This window comes from Lagopus muta, chromosome 2, assembly GCF_023343835.1.
Source record: "Lagopus muta isolate bLagMut1 chromosome 2, bLagMut1 primary, whole genome shotgun sequence".
Lineage (NCBI taxonomy): Eukaryota > Metazoa > Chordata > Aves > Galliformes > Phasianidae > Lagopus > Lagopus muta.
The window spans coordinates 1,152,999-1,175,799 of NC_064434.1; the positions used below are offsets into that span (position 1 = coordinate 1,152,999).

Consider the following 22,801-nt stretch of genomic DNA (forward strand, 5'->3'; position numbering starts at 1 on the left):
AATACCCGTGACCAGGGAGCCTGCTCACACTTTAATGACACACTGCTCAACTTGGTAGAACCACAGAATCACAGAACAGCCTGGGTTGCAAAGGCCCACAGCGCTCCTCCAGTCCCAACCCCTGCTGTGTGCAGGTCGCCAACCAGCAGCCCAGGCTGCCCAGAGCCACATCCAGCCTGGCCTTGAATGCCTGCAGGGATGGGGCATCCACAGCCTCCTTGGGCAACCTGTTCCACCACTCTCATAGTAAAGAACTTCTCCCTGATATCCAACCAAAATCTTCATCTGCTCCTCGCTCAGGGCTTGCAGGCAGGGCAGCACAGAAAACAAGGGATGTAATTTTGTAATAACTGACTGTCAATCTGAAACTCAAAGCTGCTTGGTAGTGCATGTAATCCTTCCCCATAGCATTGGGTATGACAAGTATTTTAGACATTGTATAATTCCATCTTAAAACACATTTTAGAGCCAAGATTTGATTTTGGCTCTAATCAGTTGCTTGAATATTGGCTCTAAATACGTGATTGAATACAATCCTGTGTATGATTATGAGAATATCTGACCAACACCGTAGCAATAAGGGCTTAATAATTAGAATGTATTGATTTTTGCAGAGTTTGCAGCTGGCCGTTCCTGCCGGCCGTTACTGCAGAGGAGCGGCGCTCCTGTTCACACTCGTCACAGCCCCGGCTGCCGCCGGCTCTGCCTCTCACGCCGCCCGAGTTCGCAGAGCGGCGGGGCGGGGCGGCGATGGCGGCCGCGCTGCTGCTGGCCGCTGTCGTTGCGGTCGCCGTCATCGCGTGGGTTTTGCGTCCTCCGAGCGATCCGCGCCGCCCCCCCTGCATCGGGAGCCGCGTGCCCTGCCTGGGGGCCGCGCTGCGCCTCGCCGCAGCGCCGCTGGACTTCATCGAGCGAACCCGGGCCGAGGTGAGGCTGCGGGACGGGGCGCGGAGCAGGCGGATGGAGCCGAGTTCCGTCCTGGCAGCCGATGCAGCGAGCAGGGCCACAGAAGTGATCAGGGGGCTGCAGCACCTCCACTACAAAGACAGGCTGAGGGAGCTGGGCTTCAGCGTGGAGAAGAGAAGCTGCGGGGTGACCTCAGTGCAGCCTGCAGTACCTAAAGGGAGCCTGCAGACAGGAGGGGAGTCAGCTCTTGGAAAGGGGAGATGGCAGCAGGACAAGGGGAAATGGTTTGGAGTTGAGGGAGGGCAGCTGGAGGTTGGATGTCAGGGGGAGGTTGTGTGCTGTGAGAGTGGTGAGGTGCTGGAACAGCTGCCCAGAGAGGCTGTGATGCCCCGTCCATCCCTGGAGGTGTTCAAGGCCAGGTTGGATGGGGCCCTGGGCAGCCTGGGCTGCTGTGAAATGGGGAGGTTGGTGGCCCTGCATGGCACAGGGGGGTTGGAGCTCAGTGATCCTTGAGGTCCCTTCCAACCCTGGCCATTCTGTGACTCTGTGATTCTGTGCCAGCAGATGGGCTTTGAGCAGCCCCACAGGTGCACTGAAATGTACCAAAATGCATCAGAACTGCCCCAGAAGTGCTCAAAAATGTCCCAGATCCCCCCCAAATGCCTTAAAATTACTCCAAAAGACACTGAAAGTGCCTCAAAGTGCATCCAAATGATCAAAATGCAACAAAACTGCCCTAAAACGGCCCCCAAATGCACCAAAACTGCCCCAGAAGCGCATTGAAATGCACCAGAATGCACCCAAACTCCCCTAAAATGACCCCAGAAGACACTAAAACTGCCCCACAGAGCACCAAACCTGCCCTGAAATGGCCCCCCAAGTGCACAAGACTGGCCCAGAATTGCACTGCAATGCACCAAAGCTGCCCTATGCCTCCTGCTCTTCCTCCCCCATTTCTGTCAGGACTCCTCAAGCTGCACTTTGGCTCCAGCTGATCCTGCCGTAGTACCCAAACCCATGTTGTTATACTGCTTATTTTCCTTCCTCAGCATCCTGTGGCCGTCCATCTGTCCTGTAACCTCATAGTGAGCAGCTTGCCCTGCTTTCAGCCGACCTGCTTTCAGCTCATAGGCTGCCAGCTCTGCTACATGAGAAACTGGCATTCCTATGGGAAAGAGAACTGGCATTCCTATGGAGAAGTGTGTTCAGGCTTGAGAAGCTCCGTTGGTTCTGCCCACATTTGCTAGCTCCTTTGGTTACCCTTACAAGAAACTGTCCAAAATAAAAATAAAAAAAAGAACGTTAGTATTAGCAAACCTTTAAACTAAGGAAAAATGCATTTAGAGATGCAGGAGGGGGGACTGCTGGTCAGTAAAACATGGATTGAATGAGGTGGAATGGCAGTGTGGGTGCTTTGCTTCTGCAGCTGAGGGAGGCGGGGATGTTCCTCCACTCTTCAAACCCAGGTGTGCTGTGCTGTGTGGGACACTGCCACGGGGGGGGGTGGATCTCTTCTGCTCCCAGCCCTGCAGCTTTGGGTCCTCCTGTGGGAGCTGCAACGTAACCCCGCACCCTGCTTTGTTCCAGCATGGGCCCGTCTTCACTGTGTGCGCCCTGGGGAAGCGGTTCACGTTTGTGACTGAGGATGAAGGAGCTGAAGTGTTTTTCACTTCGAAGGACCTCAATTTTGAGCAGGCAGTACAGCGAGTTGTTGAGAATGCAGGTAAAGGAGAGCTGCCTCTTAGCAGAAATCACACCTACATGCCCAGCAGCGTTAAAGGCCAAACCAGAGCCCCATGAGCACGTTACAAAATCTGGGGAAAATGGCATTCCTTCCTGAAGGTGCAGCACTGCCGTCTACAAAGTGGTTTGGGGTCAGTCAGAGGGGTGATAGAATCATGGAATCATAGAACAGCTCAGGTTGGAAAAGACCTTAAAGATGATGGAGTCCAACCATGGCCCAACCATCCCACCCCAACTCTACCAGCCCTCCGCTAAATCATGGCCCTGAGCACCACATCCAAACGGTTTGAAACACAGCCAGGGATGGGGACTCCACCACCTCCCTGGGCAGCCCATGGCAGTGCTTAGCAGCCCTTTCTGTACAGAAGTCTTTCCTGACATCCAACCTCAACCTCCCCTGGCACCACTTGAGGCCATTTCCCCTCGTCCTGTCACCAGTGAGCAGAGACCAACCCCGCTCTGCTGCAATCACTTTCAGGTACTGGCAGAGAGCAATCAGGTCCCCCCTCAGCCTCCTCTTCCCCAGCCCAAACAGCCCCAGTTCCTTCAGGCTCTCCCCATAGGCCACATTCTCCAAGCCCTTCCCCAGCCTTGTTGCCCTTCTTTGGACCTGCTGCAGCACCTCCATGTCCTTTCTGTACTGAGGTGCCCAACACTGAACCCAGCACTCGAGGTGAGGCCTCAGCAGTGCTGAGTACAGGGCAGGATGACTTCCCCAGTCTCCTGCTCAGCACAGCATTCCTGGTCCAAGCCAGGATGCCACTGGCCTTCTTGGCCACCTGTGCACACTGCTGGCTCACATTCAGCCTCCTCTCCATCAGCACACCAAGGTCCCTTTCCATCAGGCAGCTTTCCAGCCATCCTTCCCCAAGCCTGTAGGGTTGCCTGGAGTTGTGACCAAAGTGCAGGACCCGACACTTGGCCCTATTGAAACTCATGCAGTTAACCTTGGCCCATCGATCCAGTCTATCCAGATCAACATGCTGTTGCTCCCGTGCTGTTCCACACAGTGGAGTGTTGGTGTGGGACAGGGCTGGGGCTGCATGGGGATGACAAAACGTCAGTTCCAGGGCAGAGACCTTTATGTGGACCCTCCAGCCTTCCTATCCCTGCTAGACACGTCTGGTTGTAGAGCTGAGACCCCTGGAGTCGCCACACTGAGCCTCTCCTTGCACGGCCAAGAGGACATGCTGTAACATGAAGACCCAAATCCTTTCTTTCTTGGTTTCATTTATTTTTCTTTTTTGATTCCATTGGCTTGGTAGGGTCCAGCTGTGGGAGGTATGGGAGGAGACACGGCTGGCCATGTGGGCACTGAAGAGCAGGCAGGAAGGTGCTGTGTGGATGGACAGAGGCAGAGGGGCTCACTGAAATCCTGGCAGGGCCGGGAGGGAGGCTGCAGGGAATCTCACTGCAGACAAATGAGGGTTCAGGCACTTGAGGCAGTCACAGATTACATGTGAGCACTTTCACTCTGCCATTTGCTAACTGCTTTACCTCCATCACGCTTCTGTTCCTTTTTGTCTGTAGTCTCTGTTCCCGCAGAAGCCTTCTATCAGAATCATGGCAGGCTGTACAGCATGATGAAGGGGAAAATGGGTCCCTCCAACGTGCACCTGTTCACAGGCACGCTGTGTAAGGAGCTGCACGAGCACATGGCGCACCTGGGCAATGCTGGCACGGGCGACCTCATGGAGCTGGTGAGGTGAGGACCTTCCCTCGTGTCTGCAGTGCGTGGAGCACAGGGGGCACCAGGAAGCACGTGGAGCTCGGGCTCTCAGCCCTTCGTGGCAGCAGCACAGCCCTTGGGTCACTGCAGTCAGCGGTGCTGTGGGTGCACAGAGCTCTGCGTGCTCTCCCATCCCTGGTGCAGCCCTGGGGAACAAAGCGTGCCATGGCCACGGCTGATCAAACCCAGGTCTGATTGGCCTGAAGTGTAAAGAAGTGCTCGTGGATTATAAACTATAGGATCTGTAAGAGGCACCCATGGTAACTTTGTATTGAGTGTGACCTGTTTTTCTGACTCTGCTGGATGAGGTGGGGTAGAAGAATTAGAATGCAATGTCCTGGCTGAGTTTTATCTTGCTGGCTCAACGTTGCATCCATAGAACCAGCAGGTGGCTCCACCTCCCTTGTGATCCGTAGAAAGGCAAGAAAGTGAGAGGCATTGCCTGAAACACAGGGTTAGAAGTAGCTGGAACCAAGCAAAGACTTCCTGGTAAGGATTTTCTGGAGCACAGCAGTCCAGGTAAAGCGGTTTGGGAAGGGAGCAAGGAATCTGCAGGATGATGGAGGAGCACAAAGGGCAGGGGCAAGATGGAAGGAAGGCAAACAAGCATGGTGCAGTCCAGCAGAGCTGCAGCCAGAGGAGGGATTGCTGTGGGGTCTGGTTGCAGAAGGGGCTGTGCCAGGAGGCTGGCATGGCCAACCTGGAAGAAGGTGGCTGGTAATGGGAGCAAGGTGGGACCTCAGTGCCACCACTCAGGGAACTGAATGCCCACTGATGAAACCTGGCTGTACTCGGGGCAGAGCCCGAGGTCTGTGCATCTCCCACCTCTGCGGAGATCTGTGAGAAGGCTCTGGCTGAGGTGCAGATGTTGTGCCAGCACTGTGCTGTGTGCTGCACGAGGCTCAGCTGCAGCTCAGCGCCGTGTCCTGAGCTCCACGTGCTCCTCCTTCCCTGCCACTCTCTCAGGGCCATCTTGTCCTTGCAGGCACGTCATGTATCCAGCAGTGGTGAACACTTTGTTTGGGAAAGGCGTCTGCCCGACCAGCCAGAGCCAACTCAGGGAGTTTGAAGAACATTTTTGGAAGTACGATGAGGACTTTGAATATGCTTCTCAGATGCCAGAGTGCTTCCTGAGGTAACGGTAGAGTCTGTGCACGTGGTGTGCTGCATGCGGGCACCTTGATGGCTGTGATAGTAACCCTTAGGGATCTTCTCCTCGAGGGGGATGTGCTGTCCTGTGGCAGGCTAGGCATGGACTCCAGTGCTGGTTCAGAATGAAGACATTTATTGTAGGTGCTCACAACCACCCATCAGACCAACCCTGTGAGTTTTCAACACGTAGCTTTTGCCTCACAAATCAACCATTTTCTGAGGTAGTTGCATTGCTTGATGCCGAGAGGTTGGCTGCGTTATCTGCAGTCCGGTTGCCTCTGTAGGCTTCAGTTGGGAGCAACCCAGGAGGTTGCTGTGCTTCCAAGAAGCAGCAGTAGATGCTGATGGTACAGGGAAGCTGGGCTTTATGGCTCTGGCTGGAACTCATTGCAGGCTGGCACCTGTGCAAACCTCTTCCCCTCCGTTGTTTGTTTGTTCCAGCTGTGACTGATTTCTTTCATTCTGATGTAAATCAAAATGTTGCACAACAGCACAGATCACCTTTTATAAAAGAGTGAAATATAGGACATGTGGGATACAGTGCAATAAGGGGAAGAGGTGGATTATTGTTCTCTTTTTAAGAACCCATTTAGAATATGATAATCAAGTGAAATGTGGCACAAACATCAGAGTGCTTTCTTTTAGAGGTGCTTGTACTCCTTGCACTTCATTATTGGATTAAAAGTATACTTTGGAAGCTCACACTTCTTGAGCCTGGTCTGCTGGTTGGTGACCCTGCACATAGCAGGAGGTTGGAACTAGATGAGCACTGTGGTCCTTTCCTACCCAGGCCATTCTGTGATTCTGTGGTTCTATGACTTCAGTGTGACGCTAAAGCCAAAACACACCTGGTACATTTTATCTTCATCTTCCAGACCACTGTCAGTTGTTTTACTTAAAAATGCATTAAGCGTCCAGCTCAAATCTTAACCCAACTTGACCTCCAGCACTGAAATTCTTGCCATCAATGAAGCCTGAGATGGTCAGCTTTACACCAGCTTGAAGAGCAAGAGTATGTGTAACCAGTGCCAATCAGGCTGGAATTGTTCAAGGCCAGGCTGGATGTGGCTCTGGGCAGCCTGGGCTGCTGGTTGGTGACCTGCACACAGCAGGGGTTGGGACTGGAGGAGCGCTGTGGGCCTTTGCATCCCAGGCCATGCTGGGATCCTCTGATCCTCATTAGCATTTTCTACAGCCATCTTTCCTAGCAGTATTTCCTGTGCCTTATCACTGGCCACCTGTTTGTCCAGACTGTCTCAGTTTATCAATGAACTGCATGGAAGGTTCACCTTGCCCCTGCTTTATGATGGTAAATGAACGTTGGGTCTTAAGCTGCATCAGGGACCTTTAGAAAGGCACCAGGGGCTGTCATTGAATTGGTCTAAGGCCACAACATTCAGCTGTACTTGAGCCATTGTGGCAGCCCCGAGCAAGGCTTCTGTACCAATGACTTGTAAAGGGCCTCCATTTGGTCTACCCAGATTCTCTGTTGCCTTTTGTTGTGCAGATTCTCTCTATCAGCCCATCCACATCATGTATTGAGAACTGGTTAAAATCAGTTGTGCAAGGTCTTGTAATCACGAGGACAAAAAGTGTAACTTCTCATCACAGAGCTCAACAGATTGCTGGTACAAGGGGAGCCCAGCCCAAATTCAAGGACCACTTTTCTGAGCTCTTTTATTATTTGAAAGCTTGTACCCTCCTGTCTCTCCTCTGGGACCCCTCTCTGTGCTTTCTCACACCTTTGCTTCTTGCTGCTGGTCTGACCCTGGGTTACACTGCTGCAGAGCTGACCTTGGGTAGAGGCAACCAGAACCCAAGGAAAAAGCTTGCAGAGCTCTCAGGGCCGCAGCAACACCTTGAGTACCTCAGAGTCGCCTTCAGAGAGAACTGGGGGTGCTCTGAAAATGAGGCTTTTATTTACTCAGAGATTGACTGAAGGGATCCAAAACCAAAAAGAAAACCTCAGGTGGAGCGACTGGAAGTTCAGGACTCTCAACCTGGCTGCAGGGTGAGCCCTGGCCAACAGAAAGGGTTCAGTGCTGCTCCTCCATCAGCCAGCACTGCTGCCCGGCACAGTGATGTTCATCAGCTGGCTGCTGCTATGGTGTTTTTGGAAGGAGACCAAGGAGACCTTCTCATGCAAAAGGAAATGTTGGTTTGTGCTGCCTCGGTTAAGTGCTCCTTGCTTGTTGCTTTTCTTTACAGGAACTGGTCTAAATCCAAAAAATGGCTTCTAAAATTATTTGAGAAAGTAGTGTCAGATGCTGAAAGAACCAACCCTTCAGAGACCACATCCAAGGTAAACATCCGAGGCTCCGAAATAAGAGGACTTTGTTGTATATTCTGACTGAAGGAATGAAGGGCACTATTTAAGTACTGGAAGAAATACACCAGATGGGTCAGCTTTTATAGATACACATTAATTGTCCAGTAGTGCTGTTTCTTCCGTTAAGCCTTACTTTGTGAGCACTGCTGCTCAGTGTTGTTTGTCTCCTACAGTTCCAAGACTTTCAGATCCTGTGGGGAGTTTGAAGCCAAAGGGTTGGTGCTGTGACCCATCTGTCCTGGGTTCAGTGCTGCAGTTACAGTGAGCAGCTGAAGGAGAGGGAAGGGCCTCTTCATTGAAAGAGGTTTGGTTACATTAGGTTGGGTTAGATGTTAGGAGGAAGTTTTTCCCCAGAGGGTGGTGAGGCACTGGCACAGGTTGCCCAAGGAGGCTGTGGATGCCCCATCCCTGCAGGCATTCAAGGCCAGGCTGGATGTGGCTCTGGGCAGCCTGGGCTGCTGGTTGTTGACCTGCACACAGCAGGGGTTGGAGCTGGATGAGCATTGTGCTTCTTTGCAACCCAGGCCATGCTGGGATTCTATGATTCTGTAATTCTATGATTCTGTGATTCATTGCCTCTCGGGGGCACTGGGCTGTGCAATTTCAAAACCTTCCATGTACTATTTTTAAGCCTTGGTGTAGAGTGATTAGATCCTCCAGCAGCCAGATGAGCAGGAAAAAGGCAGATAAGTGGATTGGAAGGCAAGTACCCTAAATATTGCTTGTGTCAGAATGGTGATAAGTCGTCCTGCTGGTTATTCTCCTGTGCCATGGCAGGAATGCTGCTGGTGTGGATGACAGGCTTGAGTGCAGGCTGGCCTGGGAGTTTCCATCTACCACATGGTTATAAAAGAGATCATTAAACAAACCATATTTTGGGGCAACTTCAAAAGCTTTGCACACCACGGTTTCATAAAATACATGAGAATAATGGAAAGAGACCAAGAGGGGAGGAGAGAGGATGGCAGGAATGGGACGTGCAGGGAGCAGGGGGCACAGACTCGGAGTCTTGGGTGGGCAGGAACTTTTGCTCTAAGCAAAAGCTGATGCTCAAACATTCTGAGGCTGCTGCAGCTGCAGGGAATGTTACACCATGAAGGCCACTGGTTGGGTCAGTAAGGAGCACCCAGAGCTGGGACTGCTGCCACTCAGACCCCCACTGATGGGCCATGGCAGGAGCAGCAAGAACGTCATTGCTCCTCATCCTGATGGTTCAGTCCGGGTCTTGGGTTCTTCAGAGGGCAGAAGTGGGGTGAGAATGATGTAGAGAGATTTTTCTTTGCCCCACACACAAACAATGATGGAATGTGGGAGAATAAGACCCCCTAAAACACTGGGGGAGTGGAGGTGGTGCACGTACTCAGTGGGGCTCTCATGGCTTGGGTTTCCCTGGGCCCTCTGCCTACAAGGGAGGCTCTCTTCCTCTTAGCAGCTGTCATTGCCATGCTTTGGGGCTGCTAACATCGTAACTAATGCTATTGCTTTGATGCTACCTCCTTGAATTCCACTAAGTCATCCCCTAAGCTACATCTTAATGTATTTAGAGGAATACTTTGCATTGTTTATTTATAACAGACACTACTTCAGCACCTCCTGGATAACCTGCAAGGAAAACATCTGGCTCCCAACTACGGTCTCCTGATGCTCTGGGCCTCCCAAGCAAATGCTGTCCCTGTGAGTAGCTGGGTGGGAGCAAGGCCTTTCCTGCTTGGAAGCCTGCACTGGGGAGCACAGTGCTTAACTCCAGGTCACCGTGCTGTGTGTATTCCAGGAAGGGATTATCACACCCACCTACATCACCACAAATACACCCAGGTTGCAATGTCGCAGCGGCAGTGACAAGAAAAGTTTGTCCTGTATTTTTCCTAGATCATAATGTCCTGCATTGTAACCTACAGGAGCTATTAAGCTGCTAAGGTCAGAATCTTAAGCTGTGAAAAGCATTTAACTTCATTTTGGAACACTGTATTATAACAAACACTGTATTTTAAATATTCTGTGTAAAGTGCATCGAAAGCATGAAGTAGGGTAACTTGGCCCCTGTGTAAAACCAGAGTGATTGAGGTGGTTGTGCTGCAGGAGTGCAGCCACAGATTCAAGGCCAGGCTGGATGTGGCTCTGGGCAGCCTGGGCTGCTGGTTGGCGACCTGCACACAGCAGGGGTTGGAGCTGGAGGAGCGCTGTGGGCCTTTGCAACCCAGGCCATGCTGGGATTCTATGATTCTATGAATGCCAGTGCTGTGTCAGGAGAAGAAAAGCAGTAGTTTGATGTTTCTGCCTCTTCAGTTCTGTCTGTGTTGGGAATGGATGTGACAGATAATGATGGAGGCTGTGCTAATGAGATCAGTGCATCTAACACGGCTGATTCTGACCAAAGCCACTTACTGGAAGTGCTCAGATGAGAATTCCGTAGTGGGAGAGCCGTCCTTTGTTTGCTGTGACTGTGAGGCTCTTTCAGTTGTGGTACAGCTGTGATTTAGAAGATGCAGTGAGATACTTTTGTCTGTACTCCCAAAGGGGTACCTGCAGCTTTTGTGGGTTGGCTGCAGCCTGCCCTGAAGGAATGTGGTCCATTTCAGTGGGATTTCTGCAGATCCACGTGTTGGAATAAGGGAGAGGCACAGCCTGCTGCCCGTTATCAGGATAACTGGCATTCCTTCCATAATGCTATCATGACTTCCTTCTGTAATATTCAGCTCTAAATAGACCTGCAGATATTTCGCTGTTTCTCAGAATAGTCACAAGGCTCTGGTGAGTGGAATGAGGAAAAAAGGCCTTTCACCTTCCAAGGGGATGTTTGAGAAGAAACTCTTTTATCCGAAACAACTCTGCTGATTTAGTAATTGGTTTTAACACCTCGATACTTGAAATTAATGAGAGGATTCTGTGTTTCTAAGCTCAAAGCCTCACACATTATGTTCAGTGGAGATCTGTACACAGCAGATGGACAGACCTAATCTGCCAGGGTCTGAGCCATTGGCTGTAGATCTGTATGGGAAGCACAGCTTCCCCTGTGCCCCAGCCACGGGAGGCACCTCTGAAAATTGTAGATGTTTTCTCTTTCCTCTCATAGCTACAAAGATGTTGTGATTCTGTTCTGTATTCCAGAGCTAAAATACTCTCATCTCTGTTTAGATTGCATTCTGGACCCTTGTTTTCATACTCTCTTATCCTACGGTTTACAAGAAAGTCATGGAAGACCTGGCTTCTGTTTTTGGCAGTGCAGGTAATGATTCAGATCATGGCCTTTGAAACTCAGCATGGTGGCTCCACGTTGGCCCAGCACGCAGCACAGTGGGCAATGGTTAGGAATAGTGGTTGCTGATAAGGACACTACCAACACCACGAGGTCCAGCTCTGCCTGTTCAGCCTGTGCTCACGACTTATTTTTAAGCAAAAGCACTCTTGATGTTAGTAAGAGAAGGCAGAAGAGCCATCTGTACTCGCCTCTTCATTCTGCACCAATTATTTAGGCCTAGTTTGTTTTTTCCATGCTTCTGTGGTAGGGTCAGATGAGACCTTTCAGTTCAGTTTGGCCTCTTAGAATCACCACAGAGTCACCAAGGTTGGAAAAGACCTCCAAGGTCATCCAGCCCAACCACCCACCCACCACAGCATTCCCCACCAAGCCACATCTCTCAGTCCCACATGGCTCAGGAGCAGCTCCAGGGTCAGCGCCACACCGCGGTGCTGGGCAGCCCATTCCAGCCCATTCCTCTTCTGATCAATGCCATAACTACAGCTACCTTAGAGTTACTGAATTACTTTCGAAGGCTTTTCTTACCAGTGTTGGACTCAAATTGTTCAGATCTTGCTCTCTTTATTCACTTGGAAATAGAAAGGAAGATTCTGGATGAAAACAGTGTCCTGAAGGCTCGAGGTATTCTGTCAGAAGGCCCAAAGCCACACATCAGCAGGTTTCAAAACAAGTGTGAAGTGGCGTTTTAATGTGAAGTCTTCTTTCTCACACCCCAACAGGTAAGGATGACATAGAAGTCTCTGAAGAGGACCTGAAGAACCTCCCTTATGTTAGGTGGTGCACTTTGGAAGCCATACGGCTGAGGTCTCCAGGTGCAATCACCAAGAAAGTAATAAAACCAATAAGAATTCAGGTGAGCAGCGGGGTGTTGGTTGGCTTTGGGTGCTGGGTGGGTTTGGTTTGGTTCTGGTTTGTTTTTGTTGTTTTGTTTTCTTCAGAGGATGCTTTATGATTCTTCCAGAAAGGCCCCTCTGATGGATGTAGGGAATGGGAACCAGACCCAACAAATGTATGAGGAGGGACCACAACGTTGTAAGGGCTGCAGCTCCTCTTCTGTTTGTCCCCTTCATTGTCATGCAGATAAGAAAGTGCCTGCATTCAGGGCTGTGACAAATGAGTGTCTGAGGGAAAAACACCCCCCTCAAGGAAATGGCACTCACTGCCACTCTGTGGCCCAATGAAGTCCCATAGAGTCTGCTGTCCTGCAAGGCTTTCTGTGAATTCCTTTTTGTTCCGAAGGAAGCGTCTAAGGAAAGATGCAGAAGGACTAAAATGACACAGTTACATCAAGATGTGGGAAAGAGAAATGAGGTTTCTGTTACTTGCACTGCTGACAATCTGGGTTAGGACAAAAGGTGTCTTTCCACATTCTCCCCATTTGGGCCTCCCTGATGGGAGAGGGGCACAGCACAAAGCATCAGACATGAAATGCCCACTGTGGCTTTGCCACCTTCCCAAACCTTCTGCCAGGACCTTCTGCTGATGGAGGAGAATGTAAGCAAGGACTGCTTTGTTAGCTGATTTTCTCTTTGTTTTCTTTTCTCCCTTTCAGAGTTTCACCATCCCTGCAGGTGATATGCTGATGTTGTCTCCATATTGGCTGCACAGGAATCCAAAATATTTTCCCGACCCAGAAATGTTCAAACCTGTAAGATGTCCCTCATAATATGGGGATTTTGCAGTCTGATCTCTTGTTCACCTGTTATACCACAAAAGCATCTGGCCACGCTGGCTTCAGGTTGGGTGCTTTCCCTCCTCTGAGCAATGTTCTCATGTGCAGAGATGTGTGAACCTGGTGAGGTTCAACACGGCAAAGTGCAGAGTTTGGCACTTGGGCCAGAGGAATCGCAGGCATCCACACAGACTGGAAGGAGCCCTTGGAGAGCAGCCCTGCAGAGAAGGACCTGGGGGTCCTGATAGATGTAAAGATGAACATGAGCCAGCAGTGTGCCTTTGTGGCTCAGAAGGCAAATGGTGTCCTGGGCTCCATCAGCAGAGGGGTGGCCAGCAGGGACAGGGAGGTGATCGTTCCTCTCTGCTCTGCTCTCGTGAGGCCCCATCTGCAGCACTGCGTCCAGGGCTGGGGGCTTCAGTACAAGAAAGACAGGGAGCTGTTGGAGAGGGTCCAGAGGAGCCACAGAGATGAGCAGGGGGCTGCAGCACCTCCACTACAAAGACAGGCTGAGGGAGCTGGGCTTGTTCAGCATGGAGAAGAGAAGCTGCGGGGTGACCTCAGTGCAGCCTGCAGTACCTAAAGGGAGCCTGCAGACAGGAGGGGAGTCAGCTCTTGGAAAGGGGAGATAGCTGCAGGGCTGCTATGAAATGTAGAGGTTGGTGGCCCAGCCTGTGGCAGGGAGGTTGGAGCTTCGTGATCCTTGAGGTCCCTTCCAACCCTGGCCATTCTGTGATTCTGTGTATGAGCAGAGGGCTCTGCAGGCACAGCCAGGACTTTGAGGCTCAGGTTTATGTCTCAGATAATACCACACTACCTCATGTCACTCTTTTCCTGACTCAAAGCCCACTGTGGATGAACACCACTGACTTCACTGTTGAAACAACATCCAATAGCCCCACTCCCTGGCTCTTGGACAGCTTATCTTTGTGTTTCTTTGTGGTTCTTCGGCCCTTCCAGTCAGATGATTTCTGGTCGGTATTAGCTCTGCTAATTTAGCTGCTCATCTCGAGTTTCTTGCTGATTATTCCACCCCAGGTGGCCATGTGGGCAGGCTTGGAGCTGCTCTTTTTAGCACCATCCGCTGTAGAACATTTGTCTTTTTTTAGAAATACATCAAGGAGTAATTGAAACAAAATTCCCCCTGTGGCCAGCTCTTCACCCATTCAAAATCCCTCTCAGCAGTTCCTGCCTCTCTGAAACCCTGCACAGAAACTCTGATGCAGCAACTTATCTCTCTAATAACACTTTATTGCTGAAAACAAGGTCGCTTGTTTAGAAGTTCGTTCCTTTCCCCATAGGAATGGGGCAGCTGCCCTTGGACGTTGCTTTGTTTCATCACCACTGAGATCTTCGTCCTGCTTTTAATGCATTTTGGTGTGAACAGATTTCCTCTTCAGAAAGCTCTGAAGAGCTGAAGCTGTATAAAAATCCCAAATAAACAGACATAAGATTCTGTCTTCTCGAAGGGCTCCAGCAGAAGCGATAGCTGCAAAAAGCTTAGCAGGTGTTACTGGAAGGCTTCACTGGAGTTGTGCTGAGCTTCTGGGGGCTGCTCTGCTTGTCACCCAACTGTCAAGCAATGCACTTCTGCCAGTGTCAGCCCACCTCAGCTGCAGCCTGGCTGCTCTGCTGTTCCTTTCCTCCTGCAGCGGCTCAGGCAGGAACCAGCAGCCCTCTGGGTGCAGAGGCTCTTTTTGCTGCCATTGCCAAGAGTGTATTTTGTCACCCAGTAGCTCATCCCTGAGAATGGGGTGGTGTAATCTTTCCCTTCCCCTTGTGTGACATAAATACACCTTGGGTTTGTTGATGTGTAACCGGTGTGTAACAGAGGCTGTGATGCCCCGTCCATCCCTGGAGGTGTTCAAGGCCAGGTTGGATGGGGCCCTGGGCAGCCTGGGCTGCTGTGAAATGGGGAGGTTGGTGGCCCTGCATGGCACAGGGGGGTTGGAGCTCAGTGATCCTTGATGTCCCTTCCAACCCTGGCCATTCTGTGATTCTAACACGTGGGATGTGCTCTGTGGGAAGGCGCTGCCTGGAGCTCACATCTTCATTGGCATTTCAGTAACTCAAGCAGCAGGTTTAGAGAAATAGGGATGTTGAGGAAGGTGCTTTGTAGGGGTGATTTTGAGAACCCTTCCGGCATTTGAAGGGTCTTGGTGTGTTTCACATGGGACCCTTGCTTGTTTCCCTGAGTCACTGCTGGCTTTTGAGGCAGACTCCTGTAGTACCAGGTTGAAGGCAAAAAATGGCATTAGTGCAATTTGGGATGGAGGATTAGCTGTTCAAGGTCATTTTTAGCCTGGAGAAATAAAGTTGAGCTTTATTTATATAAGTCTGATTTGGAAAAAAAAAAAGTTTCTTCCCACAGGATCGTTGGAAAGAGGCAAATTTAGAGAAGAATGCTTTCTTGGACGGCTTTGTGGCATTTGGAGGAGGGAAGCATCAGTGTCCAGGAAGGTCAGTGAAACAGCTGGGGTTTATTTATTCCCAAACCCTGCAGAGAACAACCCTCCCGAGCTGGGCTCCTCTTACACTTGGAGATAGGCTGTTCTCATTGTTTTGCTCTGTCAGTGCTCTGACGTTCAGCACTATCTGGACTTTATTTAGATTAATTTGAAAGTGGCTTCTTTCCTGGAACAAAACAGGTGAAGCCACAGTGTAAAAGCAGAACCTGAGATAAGTGGCCCAAGGGATGCTGCTCAGTGAGACTCAGCCTAACCCTGCTGCTGCTGAGGCCCCTTTACGTCAAGGGAGAGTTGTTCCACTTACAGACATGCTGGTTTACAGACATGGGCTTTAAGGTGCCACAAGGCACTTCCAAACAAAGAATGTTTCTCTGCACTGACACTCTCTATCCGTCCTCCGCCATCTTTGCTAATCTTCAAATGTCTTGAATGGTTCCTCTCTGTTTAAAGCCCTTGCGTTTGCATTACGGCCCACACAACTGTATGATGGCTTAAATTGCAGATCCTGCCTCTGTTCCTTCCTCCAGCAATGCCAGCCTCAGTGCTTCCTGCATTCCTTCTGCTGTTTTCTCTGTGGTCCCTCTTCCTGGAATGAGTCCCAAGGAACCAGCTGCTCCACGTTTCTGTGTTAAAACATCCCTGTGCTCATTTCTCTGCCTTCAAAACCCAATCTTCTCTAGGCAGCAAATAAACAAGAATCCTCAAGAGAAGTCAGTTGAACTCAAGAGTCCTATGTGGAGGAAACCAGAGGATGTTGTAAGGGAAGCGTGTTCTTGAGTCTGCACCCTGTATCAGGCTGGGCATGAGCATCAGGTAGACTTTGTGAAGGCATTGCACACGTAAGCAATGTGAGTAAAGCTGTTCAGGCTTGGCAGAGGAAAGTGCCCACTCACTGCTGTACCTCCCCAGCTTGTACAATGTTCCTGAGCTGAATGTGAGCACAGCCTCACTGGCAGCAAAGGCAACAGCCATGTTCACAGCAGGCACCCACAGGGCACAGCGTGCTGCCCTGCTTCTTTATAACACGGGCCTTTGTCTTTGATCTGGCTGTTCTCTGGGCTCTGACAGTATCTCTAAAGTAAGTTTGGGGTGAAAATGAAAATGACAGTGTCACTGTATAGGCAATGGGTGGAGAATCACTTCTGACAGATGCTGTCCTTGCAGCCACACGGTGACACCTCTGCACCTTTTAGTAGTAATTCTGAGAGAGTAATGTGGTGGCCCTGGAAGAAAGAACATTGAATCAAGGATGTGTCTGGATCCCAGGTTGCAGATTTCCATGGCATAACTGAATCAAATAATGATATTTCAAGTTTAAGATGAGTTTTCATTTAATTCACTGCTGGCATTTGTAAATAAGTGCACCAAACATTTAGCTTTACTCCTCGCATTGCAAAAGCTCATCATGAAATTCAAAGCTAGTGCAATCAAACTGAAAGCTAGAAAATGACTTGTTAAATATCCTAGCAAAGTGGTGTGGGAAGAGCTCCCAGAAAACCATTTCTGAACCTAAGGGAAAAGGTTTGATGTCCCTAAACCTGCAGTGGGACTTCTGTCTGACCAGGAGAGCTCTGCGGGTGCAGCTGTGCTTATCTCACATGCATGTGTCTGTTGTCTCTGATCTTCTGCTGACTTATAAACCCTTCAGCACAAGAGGTGCCATTTCATTCTCAGGCTCTGTTTGCTGCAGGATCTCAATGCCTGGGTGCCAGCACCAACAGGTATGTAGCGGTGTGCTGGGGACAAGATTCCAGAAGGTGCATCTTTGTCAAACCTCCTTGGCACTAAATAGAACAGGACTCAGAGCTTTTAGGGGAAAGCTGCTCGAGCACCCAAGAATGGGAAAGACAAATGGGAACTAAAGGGCATTCTGCTGCAGGAGAGCTCATGGATTCTGACTGGGATGTGGCCAGGAGGAGAGGGGACCTCAGCCGTCTGTTAGCATCCTTGTGCCTCAGCATCTGTGCAGACAGGAGGAATGGCAGCCTGTCTGCAGCAGCACTGTGCAGTCTCATGGTGGGATGCAGAGGCAGGACTTCAGGCACAGCAGCACCAAGCAAGGACTGCAAGGAAGCCGCCTTGGTACAGTGCTGCTGGCATGGAGTTTGGGCTAGGAAGTCCTGCCTGACCTGAGCTCATTCCCATTCAAGTATCTCTGCTCTGCATTCCTCTGAGCTCAAGGTCACCAAAAGCACCCAATCTCAAGGTACTGCAATGTGAAACCACAGGGATAATTTGGTTCTCAAGCTGTGTCAAAGCAAGCAGGCATCTTCTCACTGCAGAGCGCTGGGCAGTGCAGTGTGCACATCTGAATGGTTCTGCAGGAGCTGCCTTGGGTCCCATGGGGCTTATTAGCTTCCTCCTCACACCTACCAGGCCAAAGCCAGGCTGACACTGTGTGCAGTCATGCTCTCTTCTCCCCAGTGAGTTTCCCAATAGGTGTTTTATTCAGCAGTTCTCACATGTTGGAAAATAAACTGTGTAGAAGAGCAAGGTAATATTCCTATTTTAAGCAGCTCTTTAAGACGTATGTCTAACTCCTGCAGTGAGTAATGCCATGAGCTGGCATAGGTAGAGCTGGTGGCTGAATGGAGGATGTTCTTGTACACAGCAGCATTTAAAAATAACAGCTGGGCAGAGTTCACCTGCAGTTACTGCTGCAGTGTGGCTGGCTGAGAGCTTTGTGAGCGTGCTGCAGACACACATCGTGCCCTTGGCTTTATCCTGCATTTGAACACTGACGCACTGAGCACCAACTCCTGCTGTCACATCTACTCTGATGTCACCGGGCTCCCAGCTGTATGGCACGACTTTATATAGCACAATTAGTCATAGAGCCTCTTCTATATTTGACTGTCTGCTCAGTCCTAGGGAGTTATTTCAAATCAGTAAGTCTTAGAAGAACATCAGTGTTTACACAGTGGAAAAAGCCCCTGATGGCAAGGAGTTGTTGTGAAATGGGCTGTCGGAGGCTACGGCTGCTCTGAAGTGTCCCCAGGCAGAAGGGACGGCCACCATGTTTGCATTCTTCACTGCACAGCATTTTTTTCTGCTGAAGATAAATGCACACTGAGGCATGGAATGCAAGCTGTGCAAGAGGCAGCATGCTGCTTGTCTGATAACACATGTGAGCTGCAGGATGGACACCCAGTGCTCTTCTCCCTTCTCTTGCAGATGGTTTGCTATCATGGAAATCCAGCTGTTCGTTGTGCTGTTCCTGTACAAATACCAATTTGTGCTTTTGGATGCAGTACCAAAGGAGGTAAAAGATCTGTGCCTTTTTCTGGCATTCCACATCTTTAAATCCTTCATGCACTGGGCTCAGCTGAACGACCGTTCTCAACTGAGTTTATGTGTAATGAAGCAGAATGCTTTGAGGGGCATTTGAAAACATACAATCAATAATTTGATCTTAATTTTTATTCAGGAAACGCAGAGCAATTCCAGCAATGCAATGGGACTGTGATGTCTATACAAGTGCACCTATGAGAGCATTTTATCTCGTCATTGCCTAAGCATTACAGGAGGTTTTACAATTTCTGCCACTCACAGCAGCAATGAATTACAGTTAGATTATTGGTACCTGAAGCAGGCATTAAATGAGATGCAGCATCTTAGGGACGTGGCTCAGTGGGCATGGTGGTGATGGCCGACAGCTGGGCCAGATGATCTTAGAGGTCATTTCCAACCTTAATGATTCTATGATTCTTTGATTCTGTCATGACCTGTGCTCTTCTGATCCATATTGAGTGGGGGAAGAGAACCAAACAGAATCATGGAATTCCAGCATGGCCTGGGTTCAAAGGCCCACAGCGCTCCTCCAGTCCCAACCCCTGCTGTGTGCAGGTCGCCAACCAGCAGCCCAGGCTGCCCAGAGCCACATCCAGCCTGGCCTTGAATGCCTGCAGGGATGGGGCATCCACAGCCTCCTTGGGCAGCCTGTGCCAGTGCCTCACCACCCTCGGGGGGAAAAACTTCCTCCTCATATCCAACCCAAACCTCCCCTGTCTCACTTTAAAACCATTCCCCTTGTCCCATCACCACCCACCCTCACAAACAGCCGTTCCCCTCCTGTTTATATGCTCTCTTCGAATACTGGAATAGGGTAAGAATGAAGGAACAACCATGACACAGAGGGGTTTTACTGTAAAGAAAGAGTGGCATGATCACTTCTTTCAGCTGTAATTCCCTTCCTCATTTGCACAGTGTCCTTTTCCAAAGCCATGGTTCTCACAAACCTGCTGTGAAGAGAACCTGCCTGCTGTCACAGCCTGAACAGGGACACGTGCCCTGCAGCTAAACTGGCAAAGAGAAGAGGAAGGAGTTAAAAGTGTCCTGGGCTTTGTGACATTGCCCTTCAGGCTGGAAGTTGAAGACTCCTTGAAGAATGTGAGAGGTTGCTCTCAAGCAGTACTAGACAGCCCACCCACAGTAAGGAGGAAGGTTGGCTCTTCCTGCCTGGTGCTGACTGACATCTTCACCCAGCCAGGCGTTACGGTGGTGAATACACTCCAAACCATTGGGGTTTTTAAGATCTCATGTCCTCCTCTGCCACGGGAACTGGAATAGAAGTAGAAAGTAAAGCCCTTTTCAGCTACTCCAGTGGAGCCAAGAAATATTTCAGTATTTGGTCTTGTTTCTAAGACAAAAGCTCTAAGAATATGTTTATGTATAAATATTAAAGCAAGATGATAATTCCGTTAACTGAACTGACTAAAGTGTTTCTGTCAATCTCTTTGCAGAGCCCTTTGCATTTGGTGGGGACACAGCAACCCCTGACACCATGCCGGGTCCAGTATAAAGGCTGGGAATGAAGGGAGCCCAGTACTGACTTACCTTTCTTTGCCTGGATGAACGAACTGCTGAGCTGCTTCTCTGCTCTCTGTATTCAGACAAGTTCTCTGCTGTTACAGTCCTTAATCCCAGCTTTACATTGTGTACATGCTCTGCATTGCAATAAGCCATGACAACTCAGTCTTACCTATGGTCTTCTTCCCAGTTGCCTACCTCTGGTACTGCAAAATGAAGCTGTCCTGCCAAATGAGTCGCAGTCTAACTGATAGGCTGCATTCACCAACCAGACCTTCAGGACACAAAACTGCTGCGTCTGAAAATCCTGCAAGGAAGTGTTGCCAGAGGCAGCAGAAAAGCAGGTTCCCCTTTCCTGCAGGTGTCTTCAAGCCAAGGCCAAAGCTGCAAGCATGAGAAGCAGCTGGGATGCTGTTCCAATGGAGCACCTTCCATGGCTGCTGAGTTTGGTTTGCTCAGAACTGGTCCTGGCATGAATACACAGTGAAAGCTTGATGGTGGTGCTGGCTGCAGTGCAGAGCGATGGCAAGAAACGCCATTGCTCTTCATTAGTTTGGTGGTCCAGAATTGGGAACCTTTTTATTTTTAACATGATTTACAGAGCACATTAATAAATCTAAAACTATTCAGTTCTATGAGGAGTATCTGGTAAACGTTCAAGGAAACTCTCAAGTAAATAAGTTCAGATACCAACACTTTAACTGCTGTCAGATTTCATGTACAGCAATAGCAGACGTGTATTTTTAGTCTTCTAAGTAAAGATTATTCATCGTTTTATAAGTGCTTGCAAAAAAAGCCACTCCAATGGCCTTTGGGCAGTGGTAGGTATGGGAATAACATCCATAGGAAAATAACACAGGATATAATTCATTAACTCAGTTATGGATACTACAGTTTAACAATACCTGCTCTTGACAGCCAGAGAAGCCAAGCAAGAATGTGAATTAGAGTGGCTTTGTGACTTCTCCCTCTGAAATCCCAGCACTGTGTGACTGCCCTGTTGTCAATGGCAAAAACCATGTGGGGTGGATTAGTAGTGTGGTAGTCAGGTGATAGAGCTGAACAGGGCCTTCTACCTGGAAATTATTCAAAAGCTTCAGGGAGAGGGAAGTCCAGCACTACCACTGGGACAGGGTCAAACAGATGTTGAGAGCTCATGGAAAGGCCAGGTTGGATGGGGCCCTGGGCAGCCTGGTCTGGTACCAAATAGGGAGGTTGGTGGCTCTGCCTGAGGCAGGGGGTTGGAGCTTCGTGATCCTTGAGGTCCCTTCCAACCCAGCCATTCTGTGATTACAATCCCCTACACACAATTGGACAAAGAGCTTTTAAATCAGTATTTTTCAGATGTCTGTCCAGTCTGCTTTAAAAAATGGCAGTGCTGAAGTTCCGAAGCGATTGTTCCTCTCACTGACTGAAGGCTTCCCTGCAGGTCGATGGGGGTCACAATGAGCTTTTTATTCATGCTACTTGCTGTATGGAGCAGGAGGCTTTAAACCCAAAGAGAAAAAAGGGACAGTATTTGGCCTGTCTTTGTGTTTCTGTCTCCTATATGAAGTATGGATGTTAAAGGGAGTGCAGTGGGTGTCCTGTGGCATCTTCAAACATGAATGATTCCACGTCCAGGTGGGTGGCATCCATCAGAGCACAGCCCTCAGCCCGGGCCGGTTGGGATGGTGTGTTGGCATTCATATGGCCAGGAATCAGTGATACCTATTTCTGAGCCACTGCAACAGATGTTAAGTCTTTTTAAGAAGAGAGCAAATCTAGAGTTGTGAGGAATGAAAACTGCAGCCCTTTCAAACTAAGTTTGCTTTAATATTTTTTGGACTTTGTGGTACATTAAAACAGAGCTTCTAGAAGAAACAACACAGGTATTCCCACCAGAAAAGCCACCCCACTGCCACCAGACATTTTTGATGCTGTTGAGGATGGTAGAAATACTTTGATATTTTCACTGCAACGATAATAGAATCACAGAATCACAGAATGGCCTGGGTTGGAAGGGACCTCAAGGATCACGAAGCTCCAACCCCCCTGTGCCATGCAGGGCCACCAACCTCCCCATTTCACAGCAGCCCAGGCTGCCCAGGGCCCCATCCAACCTGGCCTTAAGAACAGCACACAAGTAGAAAAGCCTGACAGAACTGCAGAAAGTTAGAGTGTAAGTGTAGTTATTTTCTCACAGGTACGTGCTGGACACCCTTCTAGGTAACACTCCTACCAAGGGGCTGGTTTATGCAAGCAGGTTGTGCTTCTACTCAGCAAGAAACACCCCAAAGTCTTTGGAGTCCAACGAAGGACAAAACATTCCTGAAGTCCAGGATCCAACTGTTACATAGCATCCTAACAAGTGTGAACTGAGAGATATGAAGCATTTGTGCTGATTCTTTTTGCTATTAGTAATGTGGATTCTCGATAACACACGGCCGGTACAATTAAGGAAAGCACGGAGCCCATCCAAAGTCTTGCAGACATCCATCCCTACTGATAAGCAGGCTTTGCTGAGTCTGAGTAATGCAACTTGTAGTTCAGTGAGTTTGCAGCAGTCGTTATCATTACCCCACTGTATGCATGGGACAACAGAGTCACAGAGGGATGCAGTGATTTGCCCAACGAGTGCACTGGGTCAAGAGCAGAGCTGCTCACAGAACGCAGAATTCCCGGCCTTACGCACTGCAGTCCTTAGATAATATCACTGTATAAAGGCTCTATCTCTGTAAAGACTTCAGTGCTA

At 49.7% G+C, this 22,801-nt stretch overlaps 1 protein-coding gene across 7 annotated transcripts; it reads left to right on the top strand.

The window, feature by feature from the left end:
• Positions 1-663: 663 nt before the first annotated feature.
• LOC125688833 (24-hydroxycholesterol 7-alpha-hydroxylase) lies at positions 664-22,106 on the top strand. 7 transcript variants are annotated; one of them, XM_048935350.1, is made up of 12 exons: positions 664-927; positions 2,494-2,629; positions 4,180-4,354; positions 5,364-5,513; positions 7,739-7,832; positions 9,435-9,533; positions 10,995-11,085; positions 11,838-11,971; positions 12,671-12,766; positions 15,149-15,250; positions 18,433-18,520; positions 20,001-22,105. In XM_048935350.1, exons 1-12 carry the CDS (start codon positions 751-753, stop codon positions 20,057-20,059), a joined length of 1,401 nt encoding a protein of 466 aa, XP_048791307.1. In that variant the 5' UTR covers positions 664-750; the 3' UTR covers positions 20,060-22,105. The 7 variants fall into 7 exon arrangements, with proteins under 7 accessions (XP_048791307.1, XP_048791306.1, XP_048791311.1 ...); XM_048935349.1 differs by having other exon boundaries at positions 15,162-15,250; positions 20,001-22,103; XM_048935354.1 differs by lacking the exon at positions 15,149-15,250.
• The last annotated feature ends 695 nt before the right edge of the window (positions 22,107-22,801 follow it).